Below are 20,462 nucleotides of genomic sequence, written 5' to 3' on the forward strand. Positions count from 1 at the left end.
TTCCTAGTGAGAGAGAAAATCCTGACCTGATTTCATTTGAACTGGAGCTTGTCCAAAGCACCATGTGTGGACTGTAAAGTACCAACCCTGAGGCTGTACGCAGAATCTGTGTTGACATTTCGCATTTCGTAGGCTCTAACTAGAACTCTAAGATCATCCAGTTTCACAGAAATCAGAGGATTAACCGCAAATCTCAGCCATCATATGATGATTCCTGTTCAAAGTTATTACAGGTAACTATGAAAAAAACGTGATGTGATGCGGTTACAAAATGAATCAATAAAGCAAGAGGATGCAGGAAATGTTTTTAGACATGATAAAAATGTGTGTTTAAAATAGATGGTTTTATAAGCACTTTAATCCATTTCTGGAAACATGCTCAGATTACACTGCTGCAAATAAACTAGATTAAATGAACCTGTAACATTGTTTTCTGAGATTTAAAATGGTCACATAAATGGTATGTCCATAACATACAAGGTTTTTTGGCAGCATTTTAATGATCATGCAGAAAGTTTGAAGAAAGGTTCTGTCTGTCCACAGTGTCCTCTCCATTTACCTGCTCTTTCACTGTAATGATGGAATCACAACAACATCTTCTACAAATAAGGTATTTGTGTGCAGAAGAAGAGTATATATCGAAACATAATGTGCCAGGTCTTCTAAAACTGACTGTGATCATGTAAGGCTACAAAGAGTGTATTAGGACATACAAAGAACACCCAGTTAGGCTGAATTTTATGACATTTCAGGACATAAGTGTGTGATAAAAACACAGTCAGGCTACACTGACTTGCTGTTGAGCACCAACACATAACACTACCGTTGAGTATAATAGCATATATTTTCTAAAATCACTCAGAAATATGAAATAATAATCATCCTTTAAGCTCTTCACAGAGCCAAGCCTCAACCACATTAAATCACACTTTTGGCAGCTTAATGACACAACCTCATGTTCATATACATGTATGCAGCCTGAAGGAGGAAAAAAATATGATTTGGTGCCTCAAAATGAGCCCAATGAACGTCGTCCAAAAAGTTACATATTAGATTTTTTTCCCCCCTCATATAATAAGTGACCTGCATAGTATTATATACATGAGCATATTAAAGTAGATGTCCCACTGTGATGAACACACACACACTGTGGGGGGTAAAACATGTGAGAAATGTATTCCACAGACAGTCTCGCCAGTGCAACTAGCTTCTGACATAACACTCGACATTTGGATTTTTAGCAGTAAGGGATGTTGTGCAGAGGAACACTTGTGGTCTGTGTTGTGTCTGTATTATGTGTTGGCTCTCCACAAAGGTCAGATGAAGGGTGATTTATTTGGCTGGCGGCTGGACAGGATTAAGTTATGTTTGAATTGATTGTTTCACAAGAAAACTGAAGCAAGGCTGTGATGTTAGATTAGTTACCAATGTGATATTGATGCAAACACTTGACAACACCTCTAAGACTAAAAAAGCTGTGAAAGGGGAGAGGTAAAACAATCTTAGAGCGCTGCAGCGATCCTTACATATCTGACCTCACTATTTACAGTGCTTGACCTGAACATGTGAATCTGACTGCTGCTTTAGAAACCACAAACACATTGACAGTGAGTTATGATGAGGAAAGTGCAATTGGACCCCCCCTGCTCAGATCGGAGTCACAGACCACACAGAGGCTTTGTGCTTGCTGGCTTGGGTGAAAGATAATTTAAAGGTGAGAGATAAACAGTGACCTCTGAAATTTTCATGAACACATAAACAACTTTTTAACAAGGTCACTGGTGCCTTAGTGGGCCTTGGTCTTGCACAACACACAACAAATCAAACAAATCATTTTTTTGTTTGTTATGGTTTTTTTTTTCGGGAAGGCTACAAACCTCTCGTGCGTGCATGATCTATATACAATAGCCACACTGGGTCACATCAAGACAATGGCAGATAAAGCTAATCAAGGATTGATTAATTACCATTGTCTTACTTAAGTATAGACACATAAAAATATATTTAAGTACAGTAACTACACTGCTCAAATAAAATAAAATAAAGGGAACACTTAATCAACACGATGTAGCTCCAAGTCAGTCACACTTCTATGAAATCAGCCTGTCCAGTTAGGATCAACACTGATTGTGAATCAGTTTAGCTGCTGTTGTGCAAATGGAACAACAAACAGGTGGAAATGAGAGGCAGTTATCAAGACATCCCCTATAAAGGAGAGGTTCTGGAGATAGCATGAGGCGGTGTCTACAACCCACACAAGTTGCTCAGGTAGTCCAGCTCATCCAGGATGGCACATCAATGTGAGCTGTGACAAGAAGGTTTGCTGTGTCTGTCAGCACAGTGTCCAGAGCAGGAGATACCAGGAGACAGGCCAGGACACCAGGAGACGTGGAGGGGGCCGCTACCTCCTCCTATGTGCAAGGAGGAATAGAATAGAATAGAATAGAATAGAATAGAAATTTAGAAATGTATTTATCCCAAGCCGGGAAATTTTGTACAGGCACTCAGCAAACTAAAAATATACATCAACAGTAGAAATAAACAGTATAAACATTATTTACAGCAAATAAAAATATAAAACATAGGTACAAAAACAAAAGTGTGCAATTTCGAATTTGGAATGAAGGTATAAGGTATAAAACAAGATTGTGCCATTTGAGATGTACATATAAGTACAGAAACAAAAGCGTGCAATTTGAAAGTTAAAACCTAACCTCGGCAAAAAGGTTTAAAAGGAGCACAGCCAGAGCCCTGCAGAATGACCTCCACCCTCCATCCCTCAGGACAACATCCGCCGCCTCATCAGGAGCATGTCCAGGCATTGTAGGGAGGACACACACACACTACTAAACCTCATTGTGACTTGTCTTGAGGAACTTCCACTCAAGTTGGATCAACCTGTAATGTGATTTTCTACTTTCATTTTGAGTATGGTTCCAAATCCAGACCTCCATGGGTTATTAATTTTGATTTACATTGATCATTTTTATGTTATTTTGTTCTCAATATATTTCACTTTGTAATGAATGAAGACTTTCAACCGGAATAGTTCATTTATTGAGATCTCTGATGTTTTATTTTGGTCATGTTTGAGCAGTGTACACTGTAGTTGCTTTCCACACTGGTCAGGAGTATCAGAGAAGATCTGCAGGATTTTTAATACCCATGACATCCCGGTCCATTTCAAACCCATGACGACACTCACTTCAATCCTTTGAATGAGAATTTAAATGGATGACTGAGAGTCTTCATTAACATGTGGCCCGTGTGTAGATCATGCTATAGAGCACAGTTGGGATAACCTCAGAGGTATTTCCCTGTACTGTACTGGCCCAGTGCCCAGATGGGAGGCACATCCCAGTGTGTTAAAGTTCATGTCTGCCGTCTGTCTGGGTGGTATTAGAGCAGTGTCTTTGTTTCTCTTTGTCACACACACACACACAGCAGGCTGGTGAGGATGGTGATGGGGTCTCCTCTGGGAAGCCCTGCCTTTTAATAGTTAATTACAAGGTTTTAAATTTTCACTATAGAAATCAGTGGTTCATTGTCAGATTGTTCTTTAAAAATATAACAAACATATTTTACATCAGCAGGTTTTTATGTAATTACCATTGCTCTTAACATCAAGCTAAGACCAATTATTTCCACTGTGAATTAACTGTTTATGTGTTATCATACTTTAGTCAGTTGTTGACTGACCCTGTTGGTTGGCGACATCAGGTGTTTTGCCAGTTTCTTTATTCATGCATGTTAATCTCAATGATTTTTCATGAAAAATGCACTTTGTTTGAAAACTGTTCTGTAATCAGAATATAAATGTTTTCTTTTTCATTCATTACAGACATGCTCAGGCACAAAACCTGTAAGCTGAAAGCATTTGCCAAATGCCTAAGAGCACACAGGATATGAGGATGTGGTAATGAAGAATAAAAAAACAATAAAATTACTGGATGTTTTTTTTTATTGGGATGCATGTGGTAATTGATTTTTGAAAAAACACTTCAATGTCTTGATTATAAAGTAGGTGTTTAAGGTGTGGTAGAGGGCATCTGTTAGATTAAGAACACATCTGGACACCAGATGTGGCTGACACACCAGAAAGAGTTTTTATTCTGGCTGTATATGATGAATGTCCACCACAGTGACTGCATACATGCAATGGATAATGATGTGTCTTTACTGCAGGGCCATAGGTAGCAGCCACACCTACTGTGTATACTGAGAGATCCTGCATAAAATGCAATTCTCACGTGTCATTTTCACAAAAACATTTACAGAATTTTGAATCACTTCTAAAGGATAAAAAAGGTTCCCCAATAATTTAGAAGCATTATACAATCATGTATCTTGTTTTTATCCAGTAGAAGCACTGTTACTGTTGTAAACCTCTGATTATATTGTTCGTCTCCTTTGTTTGCCTGTTGGACATTAGGTTATCTTTCTGCATTTCTGCTCGTGACCAGTCACACGTTGGAGTTAAGAGTTTCATTTTTAATAGGTAATACATCTCTTACAGTTTGAAAGAGTAGGTTCTTTAAAGAAGTCTGTGACCTTACTCTGTAAGGTATATTTCAAACAGAGGCTTTCTTTTCTTTAGTGGCCTCTTGAGCCTGAAAAATGTTCCTTACACCACACAAAGTGTGAAAATAAAAGCTGGGAGAAACAACATCAATGCTCATTTGAAACTAGTAGGATTTGAAATGACAATCTGTGAGACTGCAAAGACTTAAAATCATTTGGTAACATATGTGAGCTTGTTAAATTTTATTGCAGTCTACAATTTAAATTGTCCAGAGAGTTGCTCAAGAGGAAAGCACCAGACTATCCAAAATGTTCCTCCAGGCAGACAAGAACATGTTAAAAATATTAAAAGCAGTTTGTGAGCTTTATTATATCCATGTGAAAGTGTCACATGGTTGGACAGATATCACAAAATTACCAACCTGGTGCTGCTTCAAACATGGAAAGAGGATAGTGGAAGAATTAACCATATGCATCCAGAGGTGTAGATGATCCAGTGTTGCTCAGGACTGACAGCACTGCTGAACTTTCATAAAAAGTGGAGCAGATTGAGCCTGAACTATAGCCAGCAGGCAGCAGTCTAGACATGACTGATGACCAGTTGGCACAAATAGTATATTTTGGTCATCTGATGCAAGCTGACTTGAATAATGAGTCAGTCATGATGTCATGACCTGCAGGTGTAAACAGTTAGTGCGAGTGCAGCAGCTGCTCTCTGCTTTAAAGTCATTAGTGGTGTCCATCAGCAGCAGAGTTTACATCGAACAGATCGCATTTCCTGCCATTTATCACTGATTACAAACATGAACTTGCATTAAGCTGCATTGTTTATAGAACTGCAGTGGAAGTTGTTTACACTGCGTAGGTAATGTTAGACATATTTATAGGATGACTGGGTGCATTATCTGGTAGTAACACATTTTTTTTGTCCTTCCACAGAATACAAACTGATTCTTGACATACGTGACACAGAACTTCGTCCAAATGAATGCTTTTGTCAAAAGTACTTAAACCAACACCGCACAGTAAATACCAGGATCAGACACTCCTACAGTCACTACATAAATTACAATTGCCATCATGTGGAGACATATGGTTGCATCACCTGGGATTTTCACTTAATAAACTAGCAAGACGAGATGACAGCAGCCAGTTATGCATTGAAATGATGATAGGTTGTTCTCTGCACGTAGGCCAAATGAGCTGGACAATATCAGCATATACAATATAATAATATGTTATATGTTATATAATAATAACAATATAGTTTGTTATATTTAGTTTTTAATCTTAAATAATGGTCATCAATGGGTTTTATGAGATCACTTCTTACCCTTGAGTCCAAGCGGAGGTGCCATTTAACATAAGGAGAAAACATGTCTCTGTGCCCAGTGTAGCTTTTCAGACCAAGCACAGGAAAAGAAATGCATGCTGCAGACAGAATGAGAGGGTGTGACGCTTCAGTCCAGGCTGAGAGCTAAAAGGTGATTTTACATAGAAAAATGACCGATCCATAGAGGTTACAGGACAACAACTATAACAGTACAAACAGAGCCTGAAGGGATCGTGTTGGAAACATTGGCCAGTCTCTTATTTGAGTGAAGGATCTGATGCTGAATGAAGCCTGCAGGATGAGCTGCTCTGATGTAGCTGGAAGGAAGGAGTCTGGATTTTGTGTGGATGCACAGTTGGGTTCAGTCTGAACGAGAGGCGGCAGAGCAGACATCCAGCCAAGCAGGCTGCAGAAATTCATGTCTCAACCTGAGTATTAGGAAGGGAAAGAGACAGACGTGATTGCCTGTGATTTGGCACAAAATAAGGAAATATTGTTACATGATTGTGAATGCAGAAAGAAGAGCAGCATAAATCATCAGAAGCCTCCAACCATCAGTGGCTCACACGTGAGCTCAGTACAACACTTACTGTTCAACAGCATCTTTGCCAACATGTGGACGTGTGGGTGATAGGGTGTAAAAGTAAAGGCTGGTCAACAGGCTGGTTAGTTTACCTGTGAAGGAGAAAACTGTACATTAATCAGTAGAAAATTAAAGTTGTGATCTTCCATGAACAGTAATGTATTTAGATCCTGTTGCCTCAGGGGATTAGATAATAAACCAGGCAGTTATCAGCACTGACACCAACGGGCTGCTGAAGTAAGTTTTGTACGTACTTACCGCACAACAGGAGAAGTTTCTCATCTTAGTCTTGAAAAACGCAGAGGTGTAACACTTACATGCTGTAACATAGAGTAAATGGCCTAATGGAGGTATGTTGATTATGTATTGACAACAACTGTGGGCAGCTGCCTCTGTAAACACGTTCAAAGGAGGATTAACCTTCGACCTCAATAAATTCTTTGTGTATGAAGCAAAGGCACATTAAAAGAGCTGCCAAATGCTAATCATTAAGATTCTTCAAATCCCCCGCAGAACATTTAATTAAGCTCCTATCTGATGACCTGATGGTGTTAAAATGTTACATGTTGTACTTCAGCTGGCTCAGGCGGCTTTGTAGCCACAAGGCAATGATAAGTGATAACAGAAGAGCGGCACTTTGACGACATCACAGGTTTGATGGACTGATTACCATTTACACCATAAAATATTTTGTGAGTTCTTCGTTCGCTCGTTAGTGTTGAAATGATTTGAACTCAGGTTGTTTTACACGAAGCTTTCATTTATGTCTCGTGGCCTTCCTCAGTGCACAGTTGCTCAGTTTTTAGTGATGAGACTTGATGGACACAATGACAGCATACCTGGCAAAAAAAATAAATTGTGTGACAGAAAACATTCTATATTATTATCACAAAACAATATATATGGCCATTTTCCCCTTTGTGGAAAATGTTTTTGTCCACTTTTTAACACAGGGCCTGAAATTAAGCTTTAAGTATGACCTTATTGGCTGTAAATTCGAAGGCACCTGGACTTGTAGAGTTTTCTTGAAGACATTTTGCTGCTCCTCCAAGCAGCTTCATCAGTTCTGTTAGTTGGGGAAACCTGGTTTACATGTGGTGGATGACCTCAGTGGGTAGGTCTGTGTGAAACTCTGATGTTCACACAGATCCACATTCATGTGTTCTGTGAACTGCTCCACTTCATGGGTGTGAATTTGACCCAGGTGTCTTCCACATGGCTGTAGTTCCAGGAATGGAACTCAGGGCTCTTCTCTCCACTTCCTCCATGTAGAGGTTGGACACAATTGGAGACACGGGTGATCCCTTCTGTCTGTAAAGGTTCCTATTATACTGGAAGTAAGTGGTGTCCAGGCAGAGGTCCAGCAGGTCACAGACAAACAGAACTGATGAAGCTGCTTGAAGGAGGAGTGAAACGTCTTCAAGAAGTTTAAATGCCTTGCTCCAACCATTTGAATGAAAAAGGCCTGGATGACAGAATGTTCATCAACATTGCCTGTAAATGTTGTTTTATGGGTACAGATGATTACAGACAGATTTGATATGGCCTGCTGTAGAAAGTGTGAGAGCAGCAGTTCAGTGTTCTGAGCAAATATTGCTGTGCACTTAAAGGTAGGGTAGGAAATTTTGAAAACTCAGTGAGAGTCAGCCAGATTTTGAAAGTAAACACACTTACAACAAGCTTACCCCAAAGCCATGCCTCCCAACCAGTCTGTGACTTCGGCAATCATGCACGTATCTCTCTGATGCGTGCAGAGCAGGAAGAGAGTGACAACCAGCCAACTCTACGCGCAGGGGCGCCTCATAGGATTGGCTGATGTTTTTAGCGTTTTATAGCTTCCACAGATGATTAATATTCTTCGTTTTAAAGCGAAACTGCCAAACTAATCGGTTGCTATCAGATTGTAAAGAGAAGTCACACTAATTTAACAAAAAGTGCATCAGAATGAAATCTCCTGCCCTACCTTTAACATGCTCATATGTTCACAGAGGGACTTCAGCCCACGTGTAGAATAAGAATAATCCCATTATTTGGTACGCTGGTTTGTAAAATGGACACAGTCAGTGGGTAAACTGCCAAAAATTGTGAGCAAAGTTAAATTATTTCCAATTATGACTTTTAGCGCTTCAATTACTCTTTATGCTCAGTGAAGGTTTTCCATCATAAGGCATGTGCTGTCCTGCTCATAATCAGCACAGCCTGCAGCAGGAAAAAAACTGCAAACCTGCACTGTGCAGCTCCCAAAGTCCTGACAGACTAAAATACCAACCGCTACTATACAAGTAAAATCATAAAAGTGAACATAGAAACTCACTCTTCACTTTCAGTTGAACTTAAGGCCCTACAAACCTCTCTGAGCATTAACTGTGTAAAGACTCCAACAAAACCCTGAACTCTCATCTCATGAAGCAGGAATCTAACAGCAGACTAGAGCCTTAACTTCAAATAAAATCTCACAGAAGTTATCCAGTCAACTGTAGCACAGGTTTGTGAAAAATGCCAAAACATTTAGTCTTTCCATTTTCAGTTGCTGCCCACAGTTTACAAACAGTGCACTGATCATAAACATAGTCAGTCAAATTTTAGTCTTTTTTTTTTTTTTTTACTGAAAGACTTCACAGTTTTACAGTCTGTGGAAAAAATGAAAGAGTATCATTAAAAAAGTAATGATTAAAATAACAGCTTCACAAAACACTTGATAAGACTCGCCTGAGTGAAGATTTACTTCTTCATGAGCAGAGGGAGGAAATTCATAAATTAATGGAAAAATCTTAAAAAACAAATCCTCTGTCTGTAATGATGTGTCTGTTACTGCAGGAAAACATATCAATGTTCGTCTGTTTTGAGAGTACATCCAAGTCTCAGTGTGAATCCTCAATCCTCCTGAAAACAGCAAGGAACGTCTTCCCTCCATTTCTCTGCACTTTCTTTCCTTCTTCGGTGCACGTACCCAGGCGACTAATGATGATGTCATCAACCTGCCAAGAAAAGATGGAAGACTGAATTACACCCATTGACTTTACTCACAAGGTCAATTTAGATTAACTCAATTGGTCAAATGTTTTTGTTCTTGTGTAGTCCTAAATGTTAAAGTGTCTATTTAGTCAAACTGGTTTTAAAAGAACAGTGGAGATACGTCTAGAGATTAGCAAAGCATGAAGGTCTCTGCAAATGTTGATAATTAAATTATAGTCACTTTAACCTTCTGGTGTAGCCTGTGGTTATCAGATGATGGAAATCCAGGATAAGACGCTGTTAACAGTCAGAATGGAGCTGCAGTTGTGCAACAAGGATTCTCATTACATTTTCTTGGCAAATGTGACATTGTACAGTTATCTTTTTATCTCTACACAGAATGTTTACCTCTCACAAAGTGTGTCAAAACTACTTGAACAAACACCAGAAACCTTCTGGTACCAAAGACTTGTGTCTCTGTCAAGTTATTTTAGTAATTTTATCCAATTAGACTTGATGCCCTTTGATTTTTGTTAGTCTGCAACACATTTCTCAGACTGACTCAGATCAAACTGTCATGCAGAGATTTGATCATTCCAGTATCTTCCTGTGACAAAAGCACTTAATAATTTAATGCCAGAAAATGCTAAGAAGTGCTGAAAGTGGGAAAATTGATTTCCCTAAAATGGAACTTTCATCTCCTGGTTTTGACCTCTTTTCCTTGCATAAGCAGCAAATGCTGCTGATATGACCTGTAAACACAGTGATGAAATGCTCCACGTCAACATACCAGTTCTTCATCCGGCACACGTGCAAACAGTGGATGTTCAGTGAAGTGCTTCACCATCCAGAGGTGGACATCCTCCACGTCTGTGATGGTGTACACCAAACCCTGACATGACCAGACAACGCACACGCAGAGGTTATTAACACAGTTCTGGGAAAAGTAAGCTAATGAACCATTAAATCCATTTTTTTAACTCCGTAGTAAACTCAACAATTTGATCTGAAAAATGAAACCGTCTATGAATTATTCATTATTTTAAACACAACACGCCACTTTACATTTTAGGTGAAGGCGTTTCATCATGTCTTTCTTAAAAGATAAAAATAACCCACAGACAGCACAGAGGTGAATCACCTGTGTCAGTGTAGTTTACTTTGGAGACAGAACAGATAAAATTACTAGAACTTGGATTTCTTAGAAAACTTAGCAGTGGCACAGATATCCAGAGCAGTGCATGCAGTCACGTATCGTGACTATACCCCCCCCCCCCCCCCCCCCCACACACACACACACACACACACACACACCTGAAAAAGGCAAGATAAGATGAGAGAGACATTTTAATCACATGTTTACTGTTTCTTAAATGTAGTCTGGCAACACTTTAGATTTCAAAGATAGTCACTACTGAACAATAGTCTCTGGTTAATTTTGGAATGAACCTGCCTCTATAAATGAGCCTATTCTTGACAGCCCATCCCACCCAGCAACACAGTTTTGGCTGTGTGCCAGTGCTGAAGGCCCTAGTAGTGCTCGCACACACACAGAACCTATGCATGCACAAATGCATCAATGCACACACACCAGAGGAAAAAACGATAAAGTCAAATTTAGACACAAGACTTCCATTGTTCCCCACCACCTCCATCAGCATTCCAGTGTCTCGCTGCAGCTCTGAAAGCTCTGACAAGCAGGAGCCGGGTGTGTACAGACATCAACCAGCTGCAGGGCACACTGGTTGCTCAATTTTATTTCAGCGAATTTATGGATTTCTGCACAGTAGAATCCACTGATAAAAGGGTGAAGAAACAGCGATTTCATGTTCACAGGCCAAAGAGATTTTTCAGTAAAATCAAAGAATCCAGCTGGATTTATAGACTCTATTTATAGACTATAGGATTCCTACATCAGAATCTAAAACCCAAATATCCAAACCCTGCATTTACAGTATGTATAAAGAGGTGAAGCCCTACTTCGTCTGGTGGACCACACTCATTATGTGTTATGTTTCACCATTCAGTCATTTGCGCTACAGTTCAAATGGGAACAGAAATGATTGTTGTCTCTCACTTCCATGGTGGTCCCTCCTTTGCACATCCTCATATTTGAAGCCAGTGAATGTGTGAACAGTGAGTTTAAAAATGTTTTTCAATCAATTGATCACTGCTTGGAATAATTATCATTAAGATACATACCCCAACTCTGAGTGTGTAGGCATACTCCGCCAACAAAGTGGGACTAATGATCCTCCATTTGTGCTTGGTCTTCTTAAAATGAGGATCAGGGAAGAGGAAGAACATCTTACTGAGCTGGAAGTCAGAAAAACAGAGTCAGCAATCATTGCATTCAGCATGACTTCACCTATAGATTAAAAAATAAACAGATCACTACAGTTACTGTTTAGGGAGGAATGGGGCCTTTTTATACATTTAGAATTAGACCTACAACACGCGGGGTGTTCAGAGGGAGAGGGGGTCTGAAGAGTGCTGTGAATGTGGCCCCCATGATATTCTGCGGTTGGTTGTTAAACGCTGTGGCTTGCAAAACTGGAATTTCCCTTCTTGAATTTTTCTTTCCATAAAGTTCCCCACGTCTCTGCCTTTGACAAGTGTACAAGTGCAGGCTCCAATGATATTAGTCTGGCTGATATATTAAAAAAATCATTCCAGTCACTTTTTATTAGTTAAAATAAATAATGTCAGGTATAGACAGAAAGACGTGGGGATAATCACTGGGGACGGCTGCAGCCTCAGGGGCTGCTTCAGTGCTGATGGAAAAACCTCAACACTTTGAATTATTTTTGGGTTACAGACTGCACTAAGAAGAAGAAAAAGGAAAAGAGTTTCAAGTCTTTAGTCGTTTCAACACTGCATGTGAGAAGGATTGGGGCAAGCTTTTCAGTAACAGCAGTCTGGGTGGTCTTCTCTTAATTCTTCACTTCGAAAATGAGTTTTCTGCTACTCAAGAGCAAAGAAGACAACTCCCTGCTGTATTAATCTAAATGTTAAGGAATGATTTAAGGGACTAAAACACTTTAAATCTCAGCTTGGCATGGAGCTTCAGCTTAACATGTACGACAAATCCCCTGAAACAGCAAATGAACATTAAAACCACTGATTAAATCAATATGTGTTTTTATATGAATGAATATATGTCACTGTTACAGCAATTACTGTGCTGTATTCATTCCTTGGTTTATACCTACTCAGGCCATCTGAGGTGAAGGTTTGTTTCTTTTTAATCGAGGGTACCTAAATTAACCCTGGTACACTAAGCCCACTGTGTAATCTAATGCGAGTTTCAACAAGTCATAGATTACCGCAGCTAATTGGAAAGGATAAATGGCCTCTTGCACTGCTCCATGCTCAGCTGATGCGATGCCTTGTGTGTCAGTCAATAACCCCATTGTTGTGAAATCTCTGGATTTATTGAGCAACCTGTGTATAATAATTCACTCCATACGTTACAAATGTGGAAGGTAGTTAATTCTGGTCAGAGACGTTTGGCCTTCTCATTATTATTAGCTTGATTGTGCCAGGACAGACTGCCAGCTTTAATTAAGGGTTATTACAGACCACAATGGATGACCCATTAAAGAACTGCAGGCCTAGTCACGTACTCTAATTCACAGATTCAAATACATGTAGTCACATTCACATCACATTCTGTGGTTATTTCTATTTACAGCTAGAATTTCTATAAAAGAAAATGTTACCAAGAGTGAACCTGCCAGTCTGTAGTCTCAAGTACATAAAATTTGCTGCACCACAGAACAACACACAACTAAATGATGACATGTTAAACCCCTGTAGCCCTATTAGAGCCAGGTGCACTAGCTGACACACTGAATCCAAGCTGTGTGCGGTCTGTAGGAACTGCACTGTATAACCTATACGGCACGTGTTCAAAATTAATGCAGAACAGTAGTGTGGATTTCATGTTTGCCTAAATCTGGATGTGAAAACTCATTTATAGAACCTGAGGAAGCAGAAAAGAAACATCAAAGATAACAGTAGCTACTGTGTGACAGGCTGGAAAGGCCTTTTCTGGAAAATAAGCAGTTTTTCCCCATTCGGGCAGTGTTTGTGGTGATATAAACAAGAAAAAAAAGAATCATTCGATTTGGCAAAGAAGTGGAGCGTGGGTGAAGCTAAAAATGTTGAGTGATATTCAGACAAACAGCTCCCACCAGTCACTCAGAACACCATAATTAAGCATAACTTCAGACATTTATACAATTGAAATTACCTGTAGAGATTAAACCTGTTTTTGTACCAGGTTGAAAACATGTTTATGCTGCCGTACAGAAGCACAGGAGTTATATAAGGAACTGCAGGTTTTAGCTTTTTAGGGTGCTGGCTTCATATTTCAAGGCTCAGAGGTTTAAACTGAATGATCACACTTTTTTTGTTAAAATCACTACAGCATTGGCACAAGTAACACATGTTGTAGGTCTGAACAGCCTGCAGCTGCTTTAATGGATAGACACATTAAGATAAGTCTGTGACCAAGAAAGATGTCCAGACATCAGAAGATTTAAAGAGAGACTGAGTAGATCCAGGAGCACAGGGTACACAGAGATGGACCGTGCAGAAAACGTCTGACAAAATCTGACAAATGTGATGAAGGTCGTGAAGATAATTAAATGTAAAAGTATACAACCTCTGAAGTTTTTTTTCTGGTTCTGCTCATGAAATCCTGGAGGGATTATTCATTATTCAGTGAATTTATCTAGATACCACCTCACCTGTCCTTTATAAAAGAAGTTGGGGAGGTACTTCATGGCATTGCTGCGAAGGCAGGCGATGTTCTGGTAACTTCCCGGTTCGGAGGCACGCAGAGACTTGATACGATCCTGAACATAATCTGACACTTTCACCCGGATCTCCAAACCCAGCATGAGTGTGTCTGGGAAGTGTGGCGATAACTCCACTGGTGTGCATGTGGGGGGAATAAAAAAAGACACAAACATGAGTCCAACAGAGAGGAAAACTGTGACAAGTGTATGTAGTCAGAACAATGATGTATGTACCTAAGAGACCACCATATCCACATCCAATGTCAGCAAACTCAACTCGAGGGCTCTCCTTCTCCGATTGGTCACCCTTTATGAATTCTGGATACAGCTGGGACCAGTCCATGTCCTGAGGACACACCGGACTGAGGAGGAGGAGACAGTTAACTCTAAATCCTCAAAACTTTGTGTTCTTGCCTACATTACACATCCATTAACACATGGGAAGACATATTTTCTTATCAGTAGCTCACTTAATTTTTATGCAAACATTTTAAATCTACAGAGAGGTAAGATAAACGTTGCAGACGCTGACAGAACAGTAAATGTTTTGTGTAGTTTTTGCACATTAAACAGAAACATGGACATCACTCACTAGTCAAACGTGTGGTGAGCCATCGGGTTTGAATGAGCTCGCTGTCTGTAGTAACGCTTCTGCGGCATTGACGAACTCATGTTGGATTAAAATAAAGACGACACTACCAAGAGTGTGTAGCCTGTGTCCAAAATGACAAATTAAACGTATATCTCTACTGATGAACGCCGACTGTCAGAGACACGTTTGTTTCCTGTTAGTTTACCACGGGTTGAAAGTCGCGGAGTTTTTACGTCATCACGGAGCGTCCGCTCAGGGTTGCCAGGTTTGTTGAAACAGTTTGAAAGACTGGAAGAAATGCTTTCTGTAACTAGAAAAGCATTTCCTGAAGAAAATGCAAGTTTGATTGCCGCAGCTGAAGCATTGCTTTGAATGCTGATGTGAACGATTGCTCTGAATTGCTGAATTGCTTTGCAGCAATCAAACTAATTAATTTAAACCGCCATACAAAGGCTCCTTTTTTAGTTTGAGACTTTCAAAGTGATGCATTATATCGGTTGATTTGCTTTATTCATAAAAAAACCTAGAAAACAATTAACAAATGTTATTGAACTAAGATTTGATCAAAGTGAGAATGTCTAATTATATATAAACGATTCATTAATGCAGATCCATTTGGTAACAAAACAAAAGACAAAGTCTTCTCTTCTTATAAACCAAATATTTATTTATTTAAAATGAATTAAATGTATTTTAAAAGTTATTGTGTCCCAAAGTTTGTGTGAGCTTATTAATGTCTGACCCATCAGTGCTGCCTAAAGTGAAACAGAGGACCCAGCTCATGGAGGGCATTATTGGAGTAAGAACACAATCATTTGCACCATCAGATTCTCTGGTTTACAGTCAAATTCATATGAGAACAACAATGACTTTATTGTTTGTTTTAGAAATGAACACTGATTATGGGGTAAAAACACAAACAGTTAATATTAGAAACACATTCATTCTCATTGTACTCGGGTCAGGAAGAGTCTGAGAGCAAAATGTGAAGCTAGGAGTTCACGGCAGTGTTTGTACAGCAGATCAGGATTTTTGTATGTATTGTATGGAATCCTGATCAGCACTTCAGCGTTTGAGCTCTTTTGTCAGTAGAGCTCAGCCTCATACTGTGGTCACTCTCATGACCACCTCATGGTTGGTCCTGTGCAGGTTGTTGGGTCTTAGCTGGCTGAGGATGTGCAAAATAGTATAGCCACAGTGGTGGTTGAGAATAGTCCTGACATGCCTACTTGCCCTTTGGCTGCCGTCTGTGACCGCGTGAGGAGAGTCCCTCACAATGCGACCAGTGCCTTTACTGGTACTGATGGGGTCACCTAAGTCCTTGGCTTTCTCATAATTCAGCACTTTCCACTGCTGGTTCACCGCCTGCCAGCGCTTAAAGATCCGGTAAACAGATGATCCTTCGTGGATTATAAGGCCTGAGTGTAAAGGACAAACAGTCAGGGAGGTGGAAGCAGGAAACAGGGTTACATACAGACAAACAGACGTTTGTTCAACCTGGAGCAGAACAAAGTAATTAAAAGGTTAAAAGTACTCGGCTTGTTTATGTTTTTTTGGACTTAATTGTAATGGGAATCCATCCATTAAACGACTAACAGAACACACACATGTACATAGGACATTGGCACAAATGCAACTATTAAGTCTTACCTATACAAACTATGTCCATGAAGCCATACATGCCGTAGCATATCTGGAAGAGAAGGTCCTGCCGCTGCCATTTGGCGGAGGGACTGAGAGAAGACCACACCAACCAGGAAATACTTGCGATGAGGAAGAGAGAGCCCAGGATAATGGCTGCAATCTGCACCCTCTCAATCACAGTCAGAGAGATAGCCTGCCACTGCACACAGACAGGGTGAGACGCACCAATCAGACTCTTGTCAATGAGTCATTGCAAAGAGCACAGTGTCTCAGTGACAGCAACATGGGATTCCAGAAAAAGAGTTAGAAATGTGTCAGATACATGCATGATGGAGTAAAACAATGCCTCACTGTAAGCCTTCATTTACATGACTTTTTGTGTTGTGGAGGCTGACTGACTAAAAAACGCAGACTGTACCTGCAGAGGATTTTTGGTGCTGATGGCCAGGACCTGGTACTTGAAGTAGCAGAGCTCACAGCTCCAAGAGCCCCTCTCACTGATCCAGCGGATAAGGCAGGACTGGTGGGTACAGCGCACAGAGCCATCACAGCGACAGGGGCTCAATAACTCCCCCTGCAGCACACACACACAAACTGCATGAGATACACATTCACTGAGACGACTGCAGGTTAAAACGGTCACTGAATCAAAACTTTAGTTCACAGTGAAAAAAATAAAGATGATAAGACGAAGTGGTGGTGTTATATCAAATCAGGAGCTGCTCACGTTGTGATGTTTGCAGTGAATAAAACAAGATAAATAAGGGTTTGGAGTATGTATGGGTTCAAATGATTAATTAATGAATATAAAAAAACACAGCCCCCTGGCTTAGTGTGTTTATTATCTATACATTATGTTTGATTCTGTTTGTAACCAGGGAACCAGAAAACGTGTGACTAAGACTTGTTTTAGTATGTGGTTATTTTTAGCATGTAGCCACTACCATAGTGGGGCGTCGAGTGCCTTTTCTTTTATTTGATGATGATGATGATCATCATCATCATCATCATCATCAACTAAACACACCTTGTCTGCAGTCACTCAGTCTGGATGAGTGATGTTTTTTGTTTTATTATTTGAAAAATCAGCAGGACTTCCAGAGAAGAATATTCAGCAGTTGATCCCTATTTAATTACAGCTATTGAGTAACACACATCAATATCACCAAGACATTTCAAGCACTGTGTGAAATGTAACCATCATCTGGTTCATCTGGTCTATGTCTACAATGTCCTTTGCATCCTGAGCGGCAGACATTTAAAACTTGCACTCATAATGAAGCGACACAATGTAATGTTCTTTAGCTGGATACAGTTTGCTCTCTAGTGTCACTTTTCTGTGGCCGCACAAGAAATCACGGGACATCTGGTGCAGGTTTTTGTTGTCAGTATGAGGCTCCCTAAGGCCTTCGGACTGACAACGCTCTCACACATCTCTCTCTAGTTTCCGTCTGACTTTAGCTGATGTGCGAGGTCTTTAATTAGTCAGATATCCGGAGGGCAAATAAAAAGTTTTACAGACCTCCAGCAAAGTCTGTCTCTTCAAGGTTGAATTCATCCACTAGATATGACATGCTCAGGCCTTCAAGTATTGGACCAAGATGACATAGACATTTAAAAAAACCTTTTTTTGCTTCATTGATGTGAGAGGACAACACATGAGCTGCACTTTGTGTGACCTTACTGGTGATCAAAGGTTTGATTGGTGCAATAATTGTTCCCACAAGAGAGTCCTTGAGCATTGTTATTGGACACATACTGCCGCTCTCACTTCCCCTTGAATCACGATGAATATAAATAAGCAGCTTTTATGTTGGGGAATCAGGAAGCTTTCTCTTTTAAAACTGTCTAATGTGGGCCTGACTGTTTTACTGTGAGGACTTGACACTGGTTTGCATAGTAAATACAGAATCTCTCCAGCCTATTCTTAACTGATGGCTTTTGTCTGCCCACTGCTATTTTCAGATCACACTTGATAAATTATTTCCCTGTTTTAGTCTCAGCCTCTCTGGATTTTTACTTTTGCGTCTAGCAGACTCGATGCACTCGACACACATCAGAATCTTAAGGGAGTATGTGAGTAAGTTCTCATATAGCTTTGCTGGTGTTGCTGTTGGCATTACAGACCCAAATTTTAGAGACACCTTCTGTTGAAGTAGGATGGGATATTTAGTCAATGTTACTAACTCTCAGCACAGCATGAGAGAACATGTAATCCATAGTTCTAACCTCTTGTCATGCTGACAGACAGATAAGTAAAAGAGTCAACATATTGATGGCTTGAACCTCTTAAGGGGCTAGAGAGCAGTAGTAACAGGAGTATTTAAGGCTTTGTTTTTATACCAGCACAGGCTTGTTGCCATGTTTTTGCTTCCTCTCCCTGTCAATGGCAACAGACTGCAGCTATGTGAGAATCTTATCCTGCAGATCATCATGCAGATTGGTGGTTTGATGCTTGTGCTGTAGCAATGTCTAATAAATGGTTCATAAAAAACAACGATCTGACCTAAAAAAGCAGAATCTGCAGCCATTTTACAAACTGTGTCTTTAATTTTCAGCTGTAAGTTTGCATCTCACCTGCTATTTTGTCCTAAAGTGAGTAGTGAACTTGAGACAGTTCTCTCACTTGAGCATCGCATGCCGTGAGATTCCAGGAGGAACCTGCCCTGCTGAAGTCCCACTGAGAGGCCCTTTGTTAAATCAAAGAACCTTATGAACGCCTTCATTTCTAAACTTTACCTTCTCTGGTCCCTGGAAGCAGATCCGGCACTGTGGTGATCGCATTCCACTTTCTGAGAGACTCGGTAGGGAAGTAGCTTCCAGTCCTTCTCCTTCTCCTCCTCCTTCTCCTTCTTCATCTCCTCCCTGGGGTTTGGCCCCATCTTTATCCTCAAATGTCAGACTGCGTGGCCGTGGGTCAGAGCCATAATACTCTTCATCGTCATCCCGGTGAGAGCAACCACAACCCCCTATAGCCAGACCTCTCATCCTGGTCTGTGTGTCTGGGTCTGTGCCTGTATCAGTCCTCCTGCTGGATCCAGGGCGCATCAGTAGCAACACTTTGAGTTCATTGAAAAACATCCGGATGCGATACTTGAACATTCTTTAGCAGCTTTACTACAACTGCTCTGAAAAATACAGGCTGGTGCTGCACTGTGGAAGATCCTCCATTACTATTACTATTATTAATATTATATTATTAAGACATCAGAACTATTTCTGTTGGTTCACATCCTTTTAAATGAAAAAGAGATCTCGGTTGAAAAAGCATGAGAAAAACATGATAGGCTGGGAGATCAGCCCATAGCTCTTTGCATATCCTGTTGTTATAGCATGTGCACTGCGATCCAGCCAATAGGCAGGGATTATTTTTCATGGATAGAGGCGTTTTCTTTCGGGATTCAATGGAGGCTGAACTGTGAGGCACAGGCATTAAATTCACAGGGAGTCCAGCAGCATCCTCTCACACATCTTCAGCCTGGGTTGTTTGCAGGTGCTGTGGGTCCAGCTGGGTCCATTTCATTCCATTTAAAACCAGCAGGAGCTGTCCACCAAATGTGTTCTTTTCCAGGCGGACAAGCAGCGAGAGGGACTCCGTGGGGGGTTGATATTAAATCCTATTATCAACCCAACTCAAATCCGATTTATATTTGAGGTTCTCATTTACCTACAGGGGAGATGGGATTACACGAGGTGACAGGCGTGCATCCTTTGTTGTCTCGCAGCGGCATCCATCAGTTCACCACTGCTGCCTCTTCTTCGCCTCTTTTTAGATGGAGGGTCCCACACCTTCCTGCCCTGAAGCAGGTCCTACAGCCCGTTTACAAAGTTACAGTCTAGCAGGGCTGTTTCTCAACGGCTGATGAGAAACATATAAAATAATATAAAAATCCATCTCACGACAACTTGTTATGTCGCTTCTTTCCCCAGCCATCTCTGCGCCACAAATCAGGAGGAGCTAGAGGATGTCAGATATGGATTCCTCCAAATGAGCCGACAGCAGACTGCAACTGTCCCTTCCGGGTTGCT

The 20,462-nt window shown here is 40.5% G+C and overlaps 2 protein-coding genes across 2 annotated transcripts; both read right to left on the minus strand.

Moving 5' to 3' along the window:
* Nucleotides 1-9,208: 9,208 nt before the first annotated feature.
* Nucleotides 9,209-15,001, minus strand: mettl1 (methyltransferase 1, tRNA methylguanosine). The gene is made up of 6 exons (XM_028406175.1): nt 14,790-15,001; nt 14,432-14,559; nt 14,147-14,331; nt 11,595-11,708; nt 10,183-10,284; nt 9,209-9,415 (listed from the first exon to the last, which is right to left on the minus strand). Exons 1-6 carry the CDS (start codon nt 14,867-14,869, stop codon nt 9,299-9,301), a joined length of 726 nt encoding a protein of 241 aa, XP_028261976.1. The 5' UTR covers nt 14,870-15,001; the 3' UTR covers nt 9,209-9,298.
* An 889-nt stretch (nt 15,002-15,890) lies between these two features.
* Nucleotides 15,891-19,535, minus strand: LOC114436468 (E3 ubiquitin-protein ligase MARCH9-like). Its single transcript, XM_028406741.1, has 4 exons — nt 19,173-19,535; nt 16,852-17,007; nt 16,440-16,632; nt 15,891-16,207 (listed from the first exon to the last, which is right to left on the minus strand). Exons 1-4 carry the CDS (start codon nt 19,533-19,535, stop codon nt 15,891-15,893), a joined length of 1,029 nt encoding a protein of 342 aa, XP_028262542.1.
* Between the last annotated feature and the right edge of the window lie 927 nt (nt 19,536-20,462).

Source organism: Parambassis ranga, chromosome 5, assembly GCF_900634625.1.
Source record: "Parambassis ranga chromosome 5, fParRan2.1, whole genome shotgun sequence".
NCBI lineage: Eukaryota > Metazoa > Chordata > Actinopteri > Ambassidae > Parambassis > Parambassis ranga.

What these genes read in the sequence shown, in the direction of transcription:
- mettl1 (XM_028406175.1), bottom strand. Translation starts at nt 14,869, where the DNA reads ATGAGTTCGTCAATGCCGCAGAAGCGTTACTACAGACAGCGAGCTCAT. An exon ending in ACTTCTTTTATAAAGGACAG is followed by an intron (nt 11,709 to 14,146) that starts GTGAGGTGGTAT and finishes TCTGACTTCCAG; the next exon opens with CTCAGTAAGATGTTCTTCCT. An exon ending in GTGTGCCGGATGAAGAACTG is followed by an intron (nt 9,416 to 10,182) that starts GTATGTTGACGT and finishes TTTTCTTGGCAG; the next exon opens with GTTGATGACATCATCATTAG.
- LOC114436468 (XM_028406741.1), bottom strand. Translation starts at nt 19,535, where the DNA reads ATGTTCAAGTATCGCATCCGGATGTTTTTCAATGAACTCAAAGTGTTG. An exon ending in GCTTCCAGGGACCAGAGAAG is followed by an intron (nt 17,008 to 19,172) that starts GTAAAGTTTAGA and finishes TGTGTGCTGCAG; the next exon opens with GGGGAGTTATTGAGCCCCTG. An exon ending in GCACCAAAAATCCTCTGCAG is followed by an intron (nt 16,633 to 16,851) that starts GTACAGTCTGCG and finishes GTCTGTGTGCAG; the next exon opens with TGGCAGGCTATCTCTCTGAC.